The 19,046-nt window shown below is 70.8% G+C and overlaps 1 protein-coding gene across 2 annotated transcripts; it reads right to left on the minus strand.

Moving 5' to 3' along the window:
* Positions 1 to 185: 185 nt before the first annotated feature.
* On the minus strand, positions 186 to 8,340 carry EGFL7 (EGF like domain multiple 7). 2 transcript variants are annotated; one of them, XM_059658500.1, is made up of 10 exons: positions 8,186 to 8,340; positions 6,771 to 6,854; positions 3,738 to 3,858; positions 3,515 to 3,631; positions 2,356 to 2,471; positions 2,066 to 2,161; positions 1,869 to 2,000; positions 1,377 to 1,441; positions 626 to 788; positions 186 to 449 (listed from the first exon to the last, which is right to left on the minus strand). In XM_059658500.1, exons 3-10 carry the CDS (start codon positions 3,815 to 3,817, stop codon positions 427 to 429), a joined length of 792 nt encoding a protein of 263 aa, XP_059514483.1. In that variant the 5' UTR covers positions 3,818 to 3,858; positions 6,771 to 6,854; positions 8,186 to 8,340; the 3' UTR covers positions 186 to 426. The 2 variants fall into 2 exon arrangements, with proteins under 2 accessions (XP_059514483.1, XP_059514484.1); XM_059658501.1 differs by lacking the exon at positions 6,771 to 6,854.
* Positions 8,341 to 19,046: the final 10,706 nt, after the last annotated feature.

The raw sequence follows: 19,046 nt of genomic DNA on the forward strand, positions 1-19,046 counted from the left end.
GGAGGCAGCGTCTCTGGCCTGTGTCACTTTCCCAGAAGCCACTGCTCCAGCCCCTTTTGGAGGGGGACTGAGACCCTACCTGGGTGGGCCCAGTGGGCTGGAGCCCCCCCCGCCCTGTGGCCACCCCCTTCCCTCCCACCGGCCAGCACACAACTGCCCCCCCACAATCCAGCCACAGACACGGCAGCTCTTCAAGTCTCATTTTATTCTGACAAAGGTCAGGGGTGGGGCTCCCAGCGGACAGGCTGCCTGGTCAGTGGCCCCAGGCTCTGGGCAGGGAGCTGTCGTACCTCCCCTGGGCACGGGCCTGCCGGGTGCAGGGGCTGAATTCACAGGAGGATGCCTCGGCCCGCCCTGCCCTGTTCCCTCTGTGAGAGGTGGGGCTTCCTCCCAGGAGAGGGGTGCAGTGCAGAGTGGGGGGGCCTGTCACAGCTCCTTCTTGCAGGAACCTGCGGGAGGGTGAGGGCCGAGGTCAGAGGTCACTGCTCCCACCGCCTGCCAGGTCAGCCCCATGTGCCCCTCCGTCGGCCTGTGGGCACAGACTGGCCCCGCTCAGGGCAGCTCAGGCTCCCGGGGGCGCTGTGGGTGGGGAGTAGAGGGTGGGGTGGGGGGCTCAGGCACTCACAGGACCCCAGCTGCTCCTCCAGGAAGGAGACCTGCTCGCTCAGGGAGTCGATGCGGTCCAGCTGCTGGAAGGAGTGGGCCAGGAAGCTGCCGGGGTCGCGGAGCCCGTGGTCCAGCGCCCGCGAGGCCAGGCTGTGCAGGGGGCCCAGCACCAGCTGCAGCTTCTGCGGGGTCAGGGCGGGGGTCAGGGTGGAGGCGGGGTCAGGGCGGGGGTCAGGGTGGAGGCGGGGTCAGGGCGGAGGCGGGGTCAGGGCGGGGCGCCCACAGGCCTTAGGAAAACTGCTGAGCCCACCAAGGGCTCTGCTGGCCCCGGCCCCAGCCGCAGCTCTAGCTGCAGGGCCCCGGGCGGCCACCAGGGGGAGCGACTGCGCCAGGGGAGCCAGAAGCCCGTGGGCACAGCCGGGCCAGCGGGGCCCAGGTCCTCAGCGGGAGCGTGTCGGGTGTCAGGCCGATGGCCGGTGGGAAGGCCCACAGGACCCTGTCCCCCCAGGGGCAAAGGCGGGTGAGCAGGACCTGGGTTCAGGTTCTCTGTGGCCTGAAGGGATGGGGCTGAGCTCTCGGCCCCTCCTGTGGGGTCCCCGTCCTCTCCCGTTGCCCCGCCCGGCAAGGAACCCAGGTCCAGGGGCCCCCTGGGCTGTCAGTATCGGGGTGCCTCCCCAGTGAACAGAGCCGACAGCCCCAGCCCCAGCCCCCAGCCCCAGCCCTGCCAGCCTCACCAGCCCCAGCCCCGGCCCCGGCCCCGCCAGCCTCACCTGCTCCAGCACGTCCACCCGGGACCGCAGCCTCTGGACCTCCTCCTGCACCTCCCTGTCCACTCCTGGGGAGACGCGGGGCTGAGTCGGGGCCCCTGCCCAGGTGTGGTGACCCCCTCCCCTCGGCTGGGTTCCCAGGGCCGGCCTGGAGGTCTGGGGTGGCCCTGGGCAGACAACCCCGCCCGCCAGCCCCTTGGCAGGTCCCCGCCGAGTCCGTGACGTGCTCCTGGTGCCGGGCTGCCGACGGCGCATTATTACTCACGGTACGAGTTTGAAGTGTCACAGCGCGTACCAAAAGTAATAATGGCCCGTCGCCAGCGAGTGCGGTCTCCTGGCGCCCGGCGGGCGGCGGGCCTCCTCCTCCTCGGCCGAGACGCCCCCAGCAACCCTCCCCCAGAGCCCAGGGCAACCGCCGCCAGCCCCTCCTCTGAGGACGGCCCCTGCCGCCCGGCCCCCCAGTGAGCAGCAAGGGGGGGCAGGTGGGCAGTTTACCTCTGGTGGGGTTCGGGGCCACCCTGTCCGCAGAGGGGCCGTGCCCCTCCCAACACTGGCACCAGTAGCTCCCCGCCGTGTTGACACACCGCTGGGCACAGCCGCCCCCTCCGGCACTGCACTCATCCACGTCTGTGGGAAAGGGGTGTCAGGCAGGGGCCACCCCGAGGGCCCTCCCCGTGGGGGACCAGCCTCACCTGTCTGACAGCTGCCTCCCTGCCACCCAGCCGGGCAGTGGCAGCGTCCCGGCCGCACACAGCTCCCTCCGTTTTGGCACGGCGGCTGGCATATTGCTGTGGGGGGGAGGGGGGCTGTCACTGACTCAGGAGAGTCCCCGGGCCCCGGGAAGTGAGTGGCAGCTGGAAGGGGTGTCGTGCAGCAAAGAGGCGGGGGGCTCGGGTTTGAGAGGAGAGCAGGGGCTGTGCCGGGGCGGGACAGTGGCTGCCTCACCGGCCACGGTTCTCGCCAACGCAGGGGCGGGGCTCACCTGCTCCACAGGCCCCGGGGAGCCCGCGGGTCCTCTGCCAGCCGGGGCAGCAGGCGTAGCGTGGCCTGGCGGGGGCCGGCCCGGGGCTGCGGCGGTAGGCGGTCTTATAGATGGTTCTGGGGGCAGGGGGGGAGGAGCCACTCAGAGGGGCCCACCCTCACGGGGCTCCTGGGGTCAGGTCAAGCTTCCCCCAGACGCCTGTAGGCGCCCCCACCCCAGGCCCCTGCCTTCCTGGTCTAAGCCTCTGAAGCCACACCACAGTCTCCCCGAGTGGACAAGGCCACCTGCTGGGTCCCCAGAGCTGCTCCTCCCCAGGGACAGCGGTTAGGGCCCGCACAGCCATGGCCCGCCCTGTGCTGCGGGGCTGAGTGGGACTCAGGCGGCAGGAAGCCGGCTCTGCCTGGCACAGGGCGGGGGCAGCCCCGGGGTCCCCGAGGTCAGTGCAGAACCCGCTGGTCTCTCCGACTTGCTGAGGGTGCTCCCTGCCCCCTTGCGGCCCACCTGCCTCACGGGAACCTCTGAGCTGGGACCTGAGCGCGGCCTGGAGCGGGGCTGTAAGTACAGAGCCCGGCCAGCAGCTGGGGGAGGACCGAGCCGCGCCACGGACGAGGACTCTCCCCTCACTGGGCTCAGGGCCCCGCGACTCAGAGAGCCCGACAGAACACGAGATGTTTTTAAGGCGCCTCTCCAACCCCGAGAACTGGGGATGCGCGTCCCTCGCAGGGCCACAGGCGGAGGGACGGCCTGGTGGGGACAGATACGCCCTCCAGCGGTGACCGCGGGGCTGCCAGGGAGAGGGGTGCCCACGGGAGCCCTGAGGGCAGGACCTGGGCAACGGAGGTGGCATCACCCCAGGGACAGAACCTGAAGCCAGTGGTGCCAGGGTGGGGGTGGGATTTTCACCCCAACATGGAGGGAGGCACACAGGATGGGGACCCCTCTAAAAACGAGGGGGGAGAGATGAGCGAGGCCTGATGTTTGAGGGCACCACGGCACCCTCACCCCCACAGTCAGCAGGTCAGTCCGCCACCCGCTCTGCGTGGCCTTGGGGAGCCCTTCTGCTGCCCTGGCCCGGCTTCCCGGCTCGGGGTGAACTGCTCCCCACCCCCCCACCCCCCCGCCGCCGCCGCCGGGCGCACGCGCAGCGGCGGGCACTCACCGGTAAGTGCTGCAGACTCGGTGCCCGCCGCAGGTGGTGAGGAAGGGCTGGTACACACGCTGCACGAAGGACTCGGTCACGGGACCCTGGGGAACGCCAACGGCACACACCCGGCGGCTGGAGGGGGGGGGTGAGTCAGCGGGGGCTCTCGGAGCCGGGACCCTCCCAGCTCTGGGACCCCAAGAACCTGGGGAGGGGGCTGCGGGGCGGGGGGGGGGCTCACCCAGGCCTGTACACGAGCTCCGTGCCGCCCGCCGCCAGCACCAGGGCCCACAGCAGCAGCAGCTCCCGGCAGCCCCCCATGGCCCCGCCTGCAGGCGGGACGGCCTTCTCCTCAGGGTGGCCTGTGGCACAAGGCGCGGCCCTGAGTCCTGTGCAGACTCCCCGGCACCCCAGCTCCTCCCCAAAGCCCCTCACCGCCACCCACAGCCCCCACCCCACCGGACCCACAGGGGACGGCTGGAGCCGGACGGAGCCAGCGCCCTCATTCGGGGCCGGAGGCACCTGACCCCTCAGGCCTCGTGCTGGACGGAGGATCGAGGCTCCGGGGCAGGCGCTGAGGCAGGTGGGCGCCTAGCGCCCCTCCCCGCAGGGTGCAGCCTCCTGGCCATGGCAGGGCAGGGGAGCGCCTGCACCCCAATCCCAGCCTGCAGATGGGGGTTAGTGGGCAGAGCTGGACCCCAGCCCAGCTGGCCTGGGCCTCCTGGCCTCAGCGTCCCCGCTGGGGAACCGGCCACGGGCAGTGGGAGTCCACCCAGGGTGTGGGCACTGGGCACACAGAGGCTCTGGCCTCAGAGGGGGTAGGGGCTGCATTTAGGGGGGCTCACAGACTGGAGTACCGTGCAAACAGCCCCCAGGCTCCCAGACAGCGCCCCGGGGCACCCCCCCCCCATGCCAGTGGATTAAGGCCACGGCTCTCCTGTTGGGGACGGGAGCCAGGAGGCCCGGCAGGACTCCTGGGAATGTGAGAAGCCACCAGGAATTAATGGTCTGCAACGCACCCAGGGGCTGGAGGGCGTCTGCACAGTCAGGGGCAGGGAGGGGCTCTGCATCTGTGCAGCCAGGGCCTGGGGAGCCGGAGAGCTCGGGGCTCCTGTGTTCCGGGGGCTACCCGAGGCCCCAAGGGCTGGAGTCCCCCTTGCCAGCCCCCAGAAGGAAAGGCTGGGCCCTTCTCGGGGCTGTTTCCGCAAGGACACCCTGGGTCTGGGCCCTCCTGGCTTTGCGGTCAGTCCCATAAGCGGTGACCACGTGAGCAGCTACGAGCCCTCCCCGCCCTCCAGCGGGCTGAGGGGGGCGGTGCCGTGTTCCTGTGTGGTCACTCAGCTGGGAGCTCGCTCCTCACTCTTGCCCACCGGGGCGGAAAGGCAGCTGGGGGAGGGTCCCCCCTGCACCCCCTCTTCTCTGTCGCCAGGCCCGGGGCGGCGGAGGTGTCAGGACTTGGTGTGGGGGCAGCGCTGTGAGGGGCAGGCCTCGGGCACAGGTGGCCTGGGGCGCAGGCGGGGAAGGCAGCGGTGGCTGGGCAGGGCAGGGCCATGCCAGGGTTCGAGAGACCCTGGGCCCATCTCCCCAGACGTACCTGCCCTGCGAGCAGACGCCCCCCTATTCCAGCTGGTTAGCGAGGCCGTGTTTTAGGAAACAGTTTCTGAAAGTCATGCCGCCCAGTCTGTGCTGGGCTGGCAGGAGCTCATTCCCCTTTGGGGTTGCAGCCCTGCTGGCCGGCGGCAGGGCAGGGGGGCCAAGCCTCCAGGTCCCTAAGCAACAGGGTCCCGTCCTCCAGTGTCAGCGTGAGCCCTGCCCGCCGCCGCCCCCCCTCACCCCGCCTGGCCCGCACCCCGGAGCCCCCGCCCACCCCAGAGCCCCCAGCCGGGAGGGAGGCGGGGCTCAGAGGGCGCGGCTGGCTCCCCGCATGGAGATGGTCTGGGTCGCCCCTGGCACCGGAGGGGCGCTCGGCACGTCCGGACCCAAGGGAGACGGAGCGAGCCCAGACGGACCCCTTGGGATGCGCCCCTCCACCGCCGCCCCCGCCTCCTGCTCCCTGTGCCGGCTTCGCGACGGTGGGGGTGCGAGCGGAGTGACCCCCCCGGCTTCGGGGTGCGGGCTGCGGCGCCCGCCACCAGCAGGGGGCGCCCGTTCCCGCGGCCGCTGGGCCCATTCTGCAGACCGAGCCGCCGGCCGGCCGGTGGGAGGCGGGTCCCCGCGGTGGCTCCCGGCGCCCCCGCCCGCGCCCCTCTCGGCTCCCCCCGTCGCTTGCCTCAACCCGCAGCGTCGCACGCGGCCAGGTCCCCGACCTCCCCCGCCCCCGCCCAAGCGGCGCGCGCCCCCGGCCCCCGGCGCCCCCCGCGCACCCCGGCCCGGCGCCCCGCTCCCTCCGCACTCACCGCCCGATCCCGGCGCGCACGCGCCGCCGCTGCCACCACCGCGCCGAGGGGCCCCCGGCCCCGCCCCGGCCCCGCCCCGCCTGGCCCGCCCCGCCCCGCCCCGCGGGGGGCTCCGCGCCCCGCCAGCCCCATTGCGCAGATGGGGAAACTGAGGCCCCGCAGCGCCGGTGCCCCCGCCGGGCAGTGAGTCAGCTGCAGCCGCGGCTCCTGGCGCACAGCGGCCTCCGAGCGCCGCCGCCCCTCCCGCCGCTCTAGTCCGGCCGCGGGGCGCGGGGCGCGGGGCGCGGGGCGCGGGGCGCGGGGCGCGGGGCGCGGGGCTGAGACGCTGGTCGGGCACCTGGAGGCCACGTGGGGCCACACTGGCCACTGGCTCACGGCGACACCCCCCACCAGGCTGAGCGCCCCCCTGACCGGAGGCCAGGCCCCTAGCTAAGCCGAGGGCGCTCTCATGACCCCCGAGGCCAGGGGACCCTTTATTCCCGCGAGGTCACGCTGGGCCCCCGTGTGACCCGGAGCTTCAGCCCTGCAGGGGGCCGAGTCAGCACCCCTTTGTTCAGGACACTCGGCCACCTTGGAGTGCCCCTCAGGCCTGGGGGAGCTCCCCCAAACCCCAGCCACCGCTGGGGCCTCTGGGGGCGGGTCCCCTCTCCTTGGCTCCATTTCCGCATTTGCCAGAGCGGCCAGGAGTGGGGTGCCCACCGAGGGACAGTGGCTGCACAGCGGGCACCAGGCGGGGCGCCCTCCCGGGAACTGGGTGGCTTTGGTCCTGTCTGTGCCGGGCCCCTCGGCTGCGATTTCTGTCCTCAGACTTGATTGCCCCCCCCAACCCCCCAGCCCGTCCCTCGCGCCCAGAGCCCCGGGGCTGCTGTGGGACTCACCTGGAGAAGGGGCTCCGTCATGCCCCAGCTGGCCGCTGCTCTCCTGGGTGATGGGGGCCCCCCAGGCCTCCCCCGCGCTGGGCTCTGTGGGGCAGACAGTGTGGGTGAGCGACAGCCTTGGTCACCCTGAAGGGGGACAGGGGTCAGCTCAGAAGCCACTGGGACCTCCGCCCCCGCCCGTGGTGGCCCCCGCTGAGAGGGACTCCCAGGTCTGCGGGTCAGTCCCATAAGCAGTGACCCTGGAGGCCAGCGGGGTTTCCCGTCTGGGGCATGGCCTGTTGGCTCCTGCCCTGGGTCCCCGATGGAAGCGGGGTGCGCAGGCAGCCCAGCGTTTCCCGGCAAAGCCCGGGTGTGGAGAGGGTCCAGCACCCCCCAGGGAGGGAGGGTCGTCCTGCAGGGCCAGCAGCTGCCGGACGCCTGGCTCGGGCCTCCTTTGGGAGGGGACCCAGATTGCTGGACAGGAGTCCCCAGAAAGCGGCCGCTTCGTCCTGCCCCTCAGGGGCTACGGCCTTGGACCAGGGGGGCCTAGGACCCCTGGCAGCCGGTCGGAGGGACAGCGGCCACTGCGAGTCCTCCTCTGGGCCCTAGGTCTCCTGGCCCCAAATCCAATCAGGGGAGCCCTCGTCCAGCCGCAGGCAGGAAAGAGTTAAGAGCTAGACCTAGGCGGCCCTGTCCCCTGCCCCCATCCTGTCCCTGAAGCTGCGGTCACTTGACCCTTTGACTCCTGCCTGAGCAGAAGGGCCGCCTGGGGAGCTGGGTCAGCTTGTCCTCTCTCGGCCTCACCTCCCGCTTCCCCATCTGAGACATGGGCGGCCCTCAGCCGGTCAGACCGCTGGTGGGGACGCCAGGCTGCCGGCGGCCAGGGCCCAGATCGGGGCTTTGGGTGGGACTTGAGCCCTCTGGGTGGGGCCGGGAGGGGGAAACCAGGGCCTGCCCTACGGTCCCAGGTGGGCAGGCAGAGTGCCCACACCCCAGGCACCAGGCCGTCCCTCTGCCTGCGGACCCCGAGGCCAGGCCAGCGGGCTCCGTGCCCCCAGCGTGCGCACCTCATCCCGGCTGCAGGTTTGGCTTTGGGGTTCCTGTCCCCCCTCCACGGGGAGTGCTCGCCCAGCCTTGGGGTCTGAGGAGGGGTGAGGTGAGCGGGGCCTCTCCGAAGGCAGGGTGCGGCAGGGAGGGCAGCCAGCTGCCCTCCACCTGCTCCTTCCAGGCCACCCACCCGTGGGCGCCCTCGCCTGCGCCCGAGGGTCCTCTGCAGTGGGACGCACAATCGGGAGGACCAGGAGATGGCGCCGGAGCGGAGTCCGGGTGCAGCGAGCTCAGCCAACAGGTGCGGGGCCCGGGGGGGAGGGGGGGGCCTCGGGGCGCTCACCCCACGGTGCCTGCCTCCTGCCCCTCCACGGCCGCTCCCTCCATACCTGACGCTGCCCAGGCCCCCGCTGGGCCATGGCCACCACCGCTGCCTCCGTGGGCCCGGCGCGGACCCTAGCCCTTGCCGGCCGCCCCACGGCACCTGCCGAGGCCGCCCGCCCGCCCGGCCCTGCATGCTGCACAGCGGCTCCCGCGGAGGCGCCTCCCGGGCGGGGAAGGGCGGCTTTTTATGCTCCCTCCCGAGCCAGTCGGGATTGGGATGGGCCCTTCCCGGCCGGACTTCCTGTGTGTGTTCTCCGCTGATAAGGGGTCTGCCGGCACACAAACAGGAGGCCGGCCGTGGGGGGCCGTGGGGGGAGGGGCCTGGCCGGGCTTGGGGCTTGGGGAGGGGAGGCGGGCTGGTCCCCCGGGGCTTCGAGTCTAGCCCTGAGGCACCCGGGCCGGTGACCCTGGGCCCAGCTGGCCCCACGTGCGAGGGAGGACGTGGCTGGCGCCGGGCCCTGCTCAGAGCCGTGGGCCCACCAGGCTGTGGGACCACAAGCCACGTTAGTGGACCCCACAGGAGGGGCCTTGGTTCTGTGACTCTGACTCCCCCAGGGCACGCAGCAGCCCCCCGATGCCTGTGGGAGCCGGGGGTGGGGGCCCAGCACTAGAGGCCCGGGATGGGCCCGGAGGCTGGTGGTCTGAGAACGGCGGTTTGGGGGCCCCTGGAGCCCAGAGTGGCCGTGGAGGCGGGGCCTCCCCTTGGAATCGGGCTGTCTCCCCCAGGGAGGGTGCCCCTGGAGTGGGCAGCCCCCTGCCCCTGTGGGGGTGCCCGCCGGCCCCTGGCTCCCCTGCCCCGGCCTCCAGCAGGCTGAGGGGTGCAGGGCTGGGAGTGGAGGAAGGCAGGAGCCTTTAGAGTGCGTCCTCAGAGGGGGGCCCAGGCTCCCCATTAGGGGACCCCAGGCCTGCAGGCTGGGCATCGGGGAGCGCAGTGCTGGGCCCCAGGTGACCAGGGAGTGGGCAGCTGTGGGGACCTGCCCGGCCACACAGTGGGCCGAGGGCCTGGGAGCTGCGGGCCTGGGCCGGAGCCCTGGGCTGAGCCGGCCTTGACCCCTCCCTGGCCCGGCCCTCCCTCCGGCCCCCCACCCCCGATGTCCTGGCCGAGGGGGAGGTGGGAGCAGTTAGGACATTCCCCACCAGATCGCTGAGGGCAGGAGGGGTCCCCACAGCCTGCAGGGACCTGCCCCCCCCCCCCAGGTCGGAAGCGTGTACGTGGCGGCAGGGCCGGCAGGGCCGGCAGGGCCAGGGCTTTCCCTGGGTCTCAGTTTCCCCGCGGGGGCGAGGGAGGGGCCCGCCGCCGGGGCTGTGTGGCTGGTCTGAGGGGTGAGGGGCCTGGGGCCTCCGTGCCGAGGGGCCCCCCTCTCTGCCCTCCAGCCCGCAGTGGCCACACGCCAGCCACCCTTGCGCCTTGCTCAGGCCCCTGTGCTCTCCCACCGGAGGGCCCGTTTGCCCAGGGGGCTGGGGCCGTGGTCGGCAAACTCATCAGTCAGCAGAACCAAATATCAACAGGACGGCGATGGGAATTTCCTTTGAGAGCCACATTTTTTAAACTTAAACTATATAGGTAGGTACATTGTTATTAACCTAATTAGGGCCCTCCTAAGGCTGAGGAAGAGCCACACTCAAGGGGCCAAAGAGCCGCCTGTGGCTCGCGAGCCGCAGTTTGCCGACCAGGGGCTGGGGGGTCCCCCGAGGGTACTTGCCAGAGAGTAGGGCCAAGTGGGCTCTGCCCCCTCCCAGGAGGTGCCCACACCACCCAGCCCCAGCCCTCGGGGTGGACCCCGCAGACACCAGGCCTGGCCGGACCCCGCCCCTTCTGTGTACAGATGGGGAAACTGAGGCCCAGAGAGGGAAGGGGAGCTGGTGGCGGCCGGGGCGAGAGCAGCCTTCCCTCTGCCTCTCCCAGCAGCGCCAGGGCCTCGTGTGTCCCCGTCAGACACGGTCCCACCAGGGACGGCCTGCAACCCAGACAGCTATGTGGGCAGGGAAATGGGTCGCCCCTCCCTCAAAAGCATGGGCATGTGAAGGAACTTTCTGGAAAGACGCCAGGTTGCCGAGTGAAGCCAGGTGCAGGGGGTCGGCGGGGGGAGGCAGGGTCCTGGGTCCTGTGGGGTCAGTCTCAGCGCTGACTCCTGGGTGCCAGCCCTGCCTGCTGCCCACTGGTTCTGGGGTCCCCGCTGCCCCTGACCCCAGCCCCTCCAGGACCAAGACCAGAACCAATCCGAGGAAGGGCCTTGGCTCAACACCCTCCTCCTCCCTCCCCACCACCAGCCTCGTCCTGCCCCGTCGCCAAAATCCCACCTGGGCGTCAGTCTCAGGGCCCGGAGCCCCAGGGGCACGTGCGGAGGTGGCTGGGCCCCGCCTCTGTCCAGGGAACAGGCAGGGGCGCCCGGGGGGGGCGGGGGGGGGGTGAGATCAGGGAGGGCCGGGGGGCTCTGTCTGTCCCCTCAGATGCAGCAGAGCCCCTGGGGCCTGGAGCCGAGGAAGGCACTTGGCACCCATGGGGCCTCGGGCACTGGAATGCTGGGCTCACGCTGAGCTCTGGGCTGCAGGGGCTCATCCTGGGCAGGCCAGGGCCCCCGCCCGCCTCTCAGGGCCTGGAGCACACCCCTGCCCTGCCCGCAGGGCGTCCGTCCCAGGCCTCCGTCCCCGAGGGCACAGCATGGCCCACCCCTAGGCCCAGCACAGAGGTGGCCACCGGTGGGATCGTGGGATCGGTCAGTGACCTCCAGGGGACCCAGGCTGTCCACACTGGGTGGCTGAGACCTGGCCTGGAGCCCGCCAGCCTCGGGGGGCACCCGAGGGGGGGGCCTCAGCTCCCGGCTGCCCAGGCCCCGTGATCGGAAGGGGTCGCGCTGCCTTACCTTCCCCCAGCGCGCTGCTCAGGTGGTGGGTGTGGCGGGGTCAGCAGGGCCTCCGGGGCCTCCTGGGACCCTCCTGGGCCCCCTCCCCGCCCAGCATTTGGCCTCTGCTGCCCCGGAGAGGACGGACCCAGCCCCCGGCAGAGGCTCAGGGGCCAGCGCGGGCGCATGTGAGCTGCCGCGGGAGGAGAGAGCGAGCGCGGAGCCGGAGCGATGAGCTTCCTGTTTATCTCCCAGCACCGCTGGGCGCAGGGCAGGATGGCCGGCCAGCTTCCCGCCAGGTGCGGCCGAACCTGCCCCGCGGCTGGAAGGGCGGCGGCTGGGCTCCCGCACCCCGGGGCCCCTGAGCTGTCTGCACCTGAGTGGGGCCAGGCCCCGAAGGGAACAGGTTGGGTAGGGAGCACGGGGTCTGTCCTTCCCTCCCCTCTCCCGCCCCCCCCCCCATGCCTGCCTGGCACATCAGCTAGAAGTGCCCTGTGCCCGGCGCCCTCCTCAGCGCTCACGGACACCTGGGGTTGAGCATCGCCCGTGTACCCGCGGCTCACAGGGGAGACGCCAGGTGGTCAGCGGACACGGGGGTCCCGCACCTCCCTGCTCCCCTGGCCTCCCTGCCCGGGACCCCCCATGGAGGCCCAGGACCCACCATTTGCCCGTCCCGGTTCCCAGCAGGTCCCCGTGGGTCGGCCTCCAGAACACATCCCTCCGGCCACTGCCCCAGCCTGGCCCAGGCCACCACGCTCCCCTCCAGGATGGCGTCCTCCTCGGCCCGGTGGGCCCCGGCCCCGCCCCAGCGGTCAGGGAGCCTGTGAGGGGGACATCCCTGCCGTGGCTTCCCCGCGGCTCCCCACGCACTGGGACCAAGTCCGACCCCTGGCCCTGCACCCCAGCACCAGGTGCACTGAGGGGAGAGGGGCTCATCTTGCTCGCTGCTGCCGCCCTGTCGGGGGACCCAGACAACCCCCTGCCGGTGCACACAGGGCAGTGGGAGCCCTGCAGGTGCCCCCACCCCGGCGGCCTGCAGACGGGCACTGCAGACAAGACTCCACAGGACCGCAGTCCCAGGAGAGGCGCAGAGCTGGCGCTGCCCAGCGTGTGGGAAGGCCCACCGCCCACTCCCTCGCCAACACTTGCTATTGTCCGTCTCATCCTTTTAGCCACTCTGAGGATTTTGCGGTGGCTGTTGCGTGATTATTTCTTTATTTTTTGAACCACAGGTTTCCTCCTGGGAAAAGATTCCTAGGAGGCACCGGGTGGGGGTGAGGGTGGGGGTGAGAGTGGGCTGGGGCCCCCGGGGAGCGGGGCAGCCGCCAGGGGCCGGGTCCCGGCTTCGCTTGCGGAGCAGTGTGAGCTGCAGGCACTGAGAGGGTCGGGGCAGGGCCATTTGGACGTTTACCACGTCAATCTCGGGCCACACAAAATGATCCGCTTAAAAACTAGCTGCTCTGTTCGCTCAGACGCATCATTAACTCCCCCGATGCCTTGGCAGGGCCAGACCAGCTGGCTTCGCGGGCCCCTACGGCCTCAGGCCGGGCCTGCCCACCCCTGGTCCAGGGCCGGGGCGCGTCTGGGGGTGCAGAGAGAAGAGGCCGCCTGCTGGGCCTGAGCCCGGGGCCTGGCTGTGATTTCTGCTGCGGGTGCCCAGCGTGCGCCTGGCTCCCGGGGCCCCTGAAACGCCTGTCCCCACAGCTGTTGGCCAGGCCGGGGTCACAGTGCTGACTGCGGCCACGCGGTGGGCATCTGGGTGGCCGCCCACTCCTGCAGGGGCCTTGCTGAGCAGGGAGAGCCCCGCTACTGAGTCCGAGACCCACCGGTGCTGTGGCCAGACCCGCGAGGGTCCCCCAGCCCCCCTCACCCCCTCCCTGCTCGTCCTGGTGCCCGGCTCCCTCCCACTCAGGCTCCCTCAGGCCACGGAGGCCGTGCCCCCCCCCCCCAGCTTCCCCTCATGTGAGGGCTGAGGAAGGGGGGCTGCCCTCCCCCTGGCACCCTGCGCGGAAGCCCCCCTCAAGTCCAGCTGCAGTTGCTAACTAAGCTGGGCGGATGGGGCAGCCGTTAAGGTGGAAAAAACACTTTATCTCCAGGGGGCGGAAAAGGAAGTCCCCGTGAACGGGGGTGAGGGGAGGCTCACGGAGGGGTCCGGGCTCAGCAGCCCTCCGCTCCCGCCCCCGCTGGGCCATCCTGTCCCCTCCCCTCCCTGCCCCCCGGCGGAGAGCGGGGCCAGGCCCTCGGGAGCCCGTGGGGGTGGGGGTAAGGAGACGGCGGCTGAGGCTGCAGGTGGGTGGCTCCCCGGCGGCTGTCACCGCCCGTGAGGGTGACACCACAGGCTGACCCATTCGGGGAGGAGAGACTTCTCAGGGTCATGGAGCCTGTCAGGCAGAGGGTGACCTTGCGCCCAGAGCCGCAGCGCCCAGCCGCCAGCCGGAGGGAGGGAGGGGCGGGCAGGGGTGCGGTGGCCTGCGGGGTGCCGGGCAGGCCCCTGTCCCCAGCATCCCTAGGAGGTGTGGGGAGGCCCTCCCTGGGCTCCAGGGAGCTCCTGGGTCTCTGCCTCAGTGTCCCCAGGTGTCGAATCGGGGGGTGGCAGGTTTGGGGAGCCCTGGGGAGGTCTGGGGTCTCTCAACTCCGTCATGGTGGACAGTGTGTGCCCGGGCCTTCCGTGGGGGCGGGGGGAAGAGGCATGGTCTGCAGCTCCCACCAGACTCTCCAAGGGGCCCGGGACCCCTCACGTCCAGAGCGAGCCCCGAGCCCCGGTGGGCGGCCCCGGGTCCCTCCAGCCCTGCCCACCCACCGTCCTCCGCGCCGAAGTGGCCTATCATCACCATTATTTCTTAATATCCTTCAAAACGTAGAGAGAGAAAGGAAAAAAATTCGCTGCCTGGCCAGAAATCTCTGTTTCCTCTCAGCCAGGAAACAGGAAGTGAGTGTGGGGGGAGGTTGGGGGGCGCGAGAACAATAGGAGCCCCCCCAGAGGGGAAGGGGAACTGCGTCAGGGCGGGGGGGGGGGGAGGGGGGAGCCTGACCTCCCGCCGGCTCTGGCCCCACGTGAATTTATTCTTGGTTCTTTTCCTGATCCCAACTCAATGTCGCGTGGGGGGCGGGGGGGTGGGGAGGGCAGGGCCACCTCGGCCGGCTGTCAGGGCTCCTGGGTCTTGGGGACCCTCGTGCTGTGGCCTCTTTTCCCTGGGCCCCGGGGGTGGGGCTGCAGGGCCTCCCTGGAGAGGCCGCGGTGCAGGGCAGGGCAGCGAGGAGGGAGCAGGGGCCACGCCGGCCCCCCACAGCCCGGCTCTGTCCCTGGAGCTGCGGGTCCGAGGCTGCAGGCGGGCCTGGTGCTGTGAGAACCAGGGCTCAGCCGGTTTCTTTAAAAAAACAAAACAAACAGTTTTTAAATCCTCACTGGAGGAATGAGGACACGCTTTCCTTTGAATTTTAGAGAGAGTGGAAGGAAGGGGGGAGGGGGAGAGAGAACAGCGATGAGAGAGAGAGAGATCGATCGGCTGCCTCCCACACGCGCCCAACCGGGCAGACATGGAACCTGCAACCCAGCCACGCGCCCTTGGCCGGGAGTTGAACCTGTGACTCCTCAGTGTGCGGCCGGCGTCTAACCACTGAGCCACTGCCAGGGCCTTTCTCTTTTTCTCTTTTAACATGTTTTTATTGATTTCAGAGCGAAAGGAAGTGGGAGAGAGAGACAGAAACATCAACGATGAGAGAATCAGGGTGCACCCCACACCGGGGGTCGAGCCCGCAACCCAGGCTTGTGCCCTTGACGGGAATCGAACCCGGGACCCTGCAGCCCACAGTCGGACACCCTACCCACTGGGCCACACCAGCCAGGGCTCTTTTTATTTTTTTTTAATTTAGCAGCTTCACTGAGATGTCGCTCACATACCACACAGTCCCCCCTCCCCGCCCCCCCGTTCCTCCCGTGCAGTTCGTGGACTTCAGCCTGTGACTCGGGCTGAGCAGCCAGCACCCGTCAGTTCCAGGACAACTCCGTCCCCGCAAAACAGCCCCGCCCGGCCGGTGGCTCCTTGGTCAGAGCGACGGCCCGAGGACTGCAGGGTCTCGGGTTCGATCCCAGTCAGGGGCACGTACCTGGGTGGCAGGCTCAATCCCCGGCCCTGGTTGGGGCGCGTGCGGGAGGCAACCAATTGATCTCTCTCCCTGTCTCCCTCTCCCCTTCCTCCTTCCCTTCCTCCTTCCCTTCCGCTCTCTAACAACCAGGGAAATACCCTCAGGTGAGGATAAAAAACTAAAAAAGTAAGAAACCCACACCCTCCGTGGCCACCGCCAGGAACCGCACGCCCCAGTCCCAGGCGGCCCCGCCACCTCCGCCTTGTCCATGTCTGGGCTCCATCGGGCGGGTTCTGCCTCGGAGCGTGTGCGTGTGCATGTGTGCGTGCATGTGCATGTGCGTGTGTGTGCATGCGTGTGTGTGTGCGTGTGGAGGTGTGTCCCCCCCCCCCCCCGCTGAGCCCTGCCTCCACGCTGTGCATGGGCCACTTCTCGTTTGCTCGCTCCTTTAGCTGCTGTGAGTCACACTGCTGTGAACACGTGTGCACATGCGTGTCCCCCTCTCTTGGGTCCACGCCGGGAGCGGGTCAACTCCGCACTCGGTCATTGGAGGAGCTGCCCCGTCTCACCTCTGGAGCGAGTGGTGTCTGACCGTCCCCTCCCCCCCGCAACCCCAGGACCCAGGGCCCCCCCCAACCCCAGGGCCCAGGGCGGCTGGGGGGTCGCTCCCACCCCCCCCAACCCCAGGGCCCAGGGCGGCTGGGGGCCGCTCCCACCCGCCAGGAACGGGGGGACTAGGAAACGCGCGTGGGAGCCGCTCTGAGCCTCCTCCCCTGCGTGCTCTCGGGACGGATGCCACGCAGCCTGCGGACTGGCCCTCACAGCCTGGGCGCCAGGGTCCCACCAGGGCCCACGGAGCCTGTCTCTCCCCTGATGTCCTGGACTCGTCCCCGAGCCCTCGGGGCGGGGGGCCGGGGTCGCTGGGACAACCTGGGAATGTTCCCCGGCCGCCGTCCTGGCTGCTGCCGGGAGACCGCACAGCCCAGCTTCCTGCCCCACCATCGGGTGGTGGGACCAGGACCAGGGTGGCAGGGCCCCGGCAGTTTGGGGAGCAGCGGTCTGGTCTTGGCTGTGGGTCTAGGGCCCCGGGTTCCAGGGCCACTCTCCCCAGACCCTGGCCCCTCGCTAAACCTTAGGGTTCCACCGTGGCACCCCTGCCCGGGGGCACCGAGGCTCGGAGGGACCCCCACGCGCTGGCTCAGGGCCCTCTCCCCGCCGCGCTCTAGGGCTGGAGTGGCCCCAGGCGAGCGGGCGCCCCAGGACAGGGTCCTCGGCCTCCCTGGCTCTGCTCACTCCCCACCAGCGCCCCCCCTCGCTGTTCCGGGGCCTCCTCTGTGCGCCCCATGAGTGCCCAGTGTGCCCGCGGGCAGGGGCCTCCTAGGCCCGGCAGCGGCTCCGCTGGGAGCGCAGGCACGGGGGTCGCCCAGTCGGGGTGTCTGTGCTGCTGCCACGGCCACCATCCCGGCCCCCCTGACGCCAGCTGGACCCTCAGCCAGGATGTCCCCCAGCCCGCCCGGCCCCGCGGCCCCTCCCGGTGGCGGCTTCCTGTGCCGGCCTCGGGACAATGGCAGGAAACGCCTCGCTCGCTGGGTCAGGCCAGGCCACGTGCGGCCCTGGGAGAGGTGGGAGGCTGCCCTGCGCCAGCCAGGCCGGGAGGCCGGGCCGCCCCCCCCCAGCCCCCGCCCCCCCCCCCCCCCCCCGCGCCTACAGGAGGCTCCGTGGGTTAGTGCAGAGCTGTGGGCTCGGGAATGTCACCTGTGATGACGATGATCATGATTTACTGCGTCTGGCTCAGGAGGCCCAGGGGCTCCCCCAACCCTCGCCCCACTCAGCACCCCATTTTAAAGGACCGGCGCGCAGAAGGAAGAAAGCCACTGTGCCCGGTGACTGCCTGGAGGGGGGCTGCGGGGCCCCAGCCGGACTTGGCTGCAGAGCCTTCCCGGTGGAGGAGCCGGCGCCTGTGACGGGCAGGACGGGGGTCCCTGTGGGCCCAGCGTCACGGGTTCCGGGTGCCGTTCACAGTCCCCACGTGCAAATCCGTGCGCGTCATCTGGGCTCCGACGTGCATGTGCCCGTGTGGACAGTCAGGTGCCTCTGAGGCATAAAAGGACCCGCCACACGGTGTGTGAGCTGCCGGCATCTGTGCAGCTGCTGGGCCTGAGGGCGCTCCCCCCACACCCACCCGCTGAGGGTGCGAGAACCAGAGCGCTCCAGGCAGGCCGCGACAGCGCCGGGGGGGGGGGCCCACCTGAGACCACCCTGACTGCGGCCTCGGTTCCGTGCGGTCCGCAAAGTAAGACAGGCACCGTTCCCCTGGGCTGTGCTGTAGGGCCGCTTTAGGCTCCAGTGAAGTTGAGAGGACACCCCGGGCCAGGGCGACCCGCCGGCTCTGATCCAGGACCTGCACCGACGCGCGTCCTCACTGGTCACTCTGGGTGCAGTGCACACGAGGGCTCGGTCCCGGTCAGGCCACTGCCCACCCCCCTCTGAGATGCCACAGCCCCGTGGGCAGCTGCCTGGTCCCATGTTCCCCCGTGTTCTCCCACAGCAAGCGACGACGGGACCCCTCCCTGCCTCCGACGCCCCCATGCCCGCTGGCTGTCGCCCCACCGGGCCCTTCCCGGGACCACACAGCAGCTCGGGCCTTCGAGAGGGTCCACGCGTGTGTGGATCTGTGGCCCGCTCCCGCCCATGGCTGAGTGGGACCCCCCACGTGGGCGGGCCAGCGTCTCCCCAAGTAACGGAGCATCACCCCCGCCCAGCCCTGCCACCGCCCGGTGGGCACACAGGAGGCTCCTCGGGGACTCAAGCAGACGCTGGGACACCCACGGCCCCTGTGCACACCAACCAGGAGGTGACCCCAGGGGCCCGCCAGCTGGCAGTGGGCAGACAGCGGGCACCGTCCCATGAATGGACGTCACTCAGCCACAGCGGGAGCCGCATCCGACGCTCGCGTGACGCCGGAGCCTTGGAGACGAGACCCCGACTGAGGGAGCCAGACACAAAGGACAGACGCCGTCTGGTCCCAGTTACGTGGCATGTTGGACGGCAGACCCAGCAGACAAGGCTCCGCGGGCGGGGCGGGGCCAGCCGGGCGAGCTCAGCGCGTCTGTGATTCATTCCACTGAACCGTACACGACAGACAGCAACACGGCCAATTTCATGTTACATGCATATGTGAACACAACTTCAAAGCGTTAAGCATGTGGTCCACCGAGCTCATGGGAGCGTGCACTTCGCACGGGCGGGGCGTGTGCTGGGTGTGACGCCCCAGGGCTGCCCGGGGCCCGGCCCCAGTGCCCGCCCGCCCTCCAGGCCCTGCCGACGGACAGAGGGGCATCTTGCCAACCCCACAGACGTGGTGGCATGCTTCAGGGGGACCCCAGACGCAGCGGGGGGTCAGCACCGAGGGCTCCAGCCTGGCTGGGGGGGTGTCTTCAGGGCCGTGTCCGTTTCTCCACACTCGCGGGGGCTCCGGGAACAGACGTGAGGGCAGGGTGGGCCCTTCCCTCCTGGGCCAGGTCCCCCTCACCCCAGCCAAGGACCACGCCTGGAGTTCAGAGGGTGGGAGGGGTCCCGTCTGGGGCCGGGGGACCCCCATCAGGCCAGCTCACCAGGCCTGCTGTGAGGCCGGGAGCAGCGTGGGCTCTGTGAGCCGTGGGGCAGGGCAGGCGGGTGGTGTGGGGTCCGCTCACGCTGGCGGCTCTCTTCAGGGCAGAAGCAGATAGAGCAGCGTGGGGCCGGGCCCTGGGGGCACAACCTCAGGCTGAGCCTGGTCACGACTCAGGGACCCGGGCAGAGTCTGAGCCGCCTGAGCCACCGGGAGGGGTGGGACCTGCTCCCCGCTCCCCTGCCCCTTCTCCCCCAGCCTCACTGGCCTGGTGGCCCGCCGGGGGGGGGGGGGGGGGGGAAGCCTGAAGCCGCTGCTGGCCACCTG

This window comes from Myotis daubentonii, chromosome 11 (assembly GCF_963259705.1).
Source record: "Myotis daubentonii chromosome 11, mMyoDau2.1, whole genome shotgun sequence".
Lineage (NCBI taxonomy): Eukaryota > Metazoa > Chordata > Mammalia > Chiroptera > Vespertilionidae > Myotis > Myotis daubentonii.

What these genes read in the sequence shown, in the direction of transcription:
- EGFL7 (XM_059658501.1), bottom strand. Translation starts at nt 3,817, where the DNA reads ATGGGGGGCTGCCGGGAGCTGCTGCTGCTGTGGGCCCTGGTGCTGGCG. An exon ending in CCCCGGGGCCTGTGGAGCAG is followed by an intron (nt 2,162 to 2,355) that starts GTGAGCCCCGCC and finishes TCCCCCCCACAG; the next exon opens with CAATATGCCAGCCGCCGTGC. An exon ending in GGGTGGACGTGCTGGAGCAG is followed by an intron (nt 789 to 1,376) that starts GTGAGGCTGGCG and finishes CTGACCCCGCAG; the next exon opens with AAGCTGCAGCTGGTGCTGGG.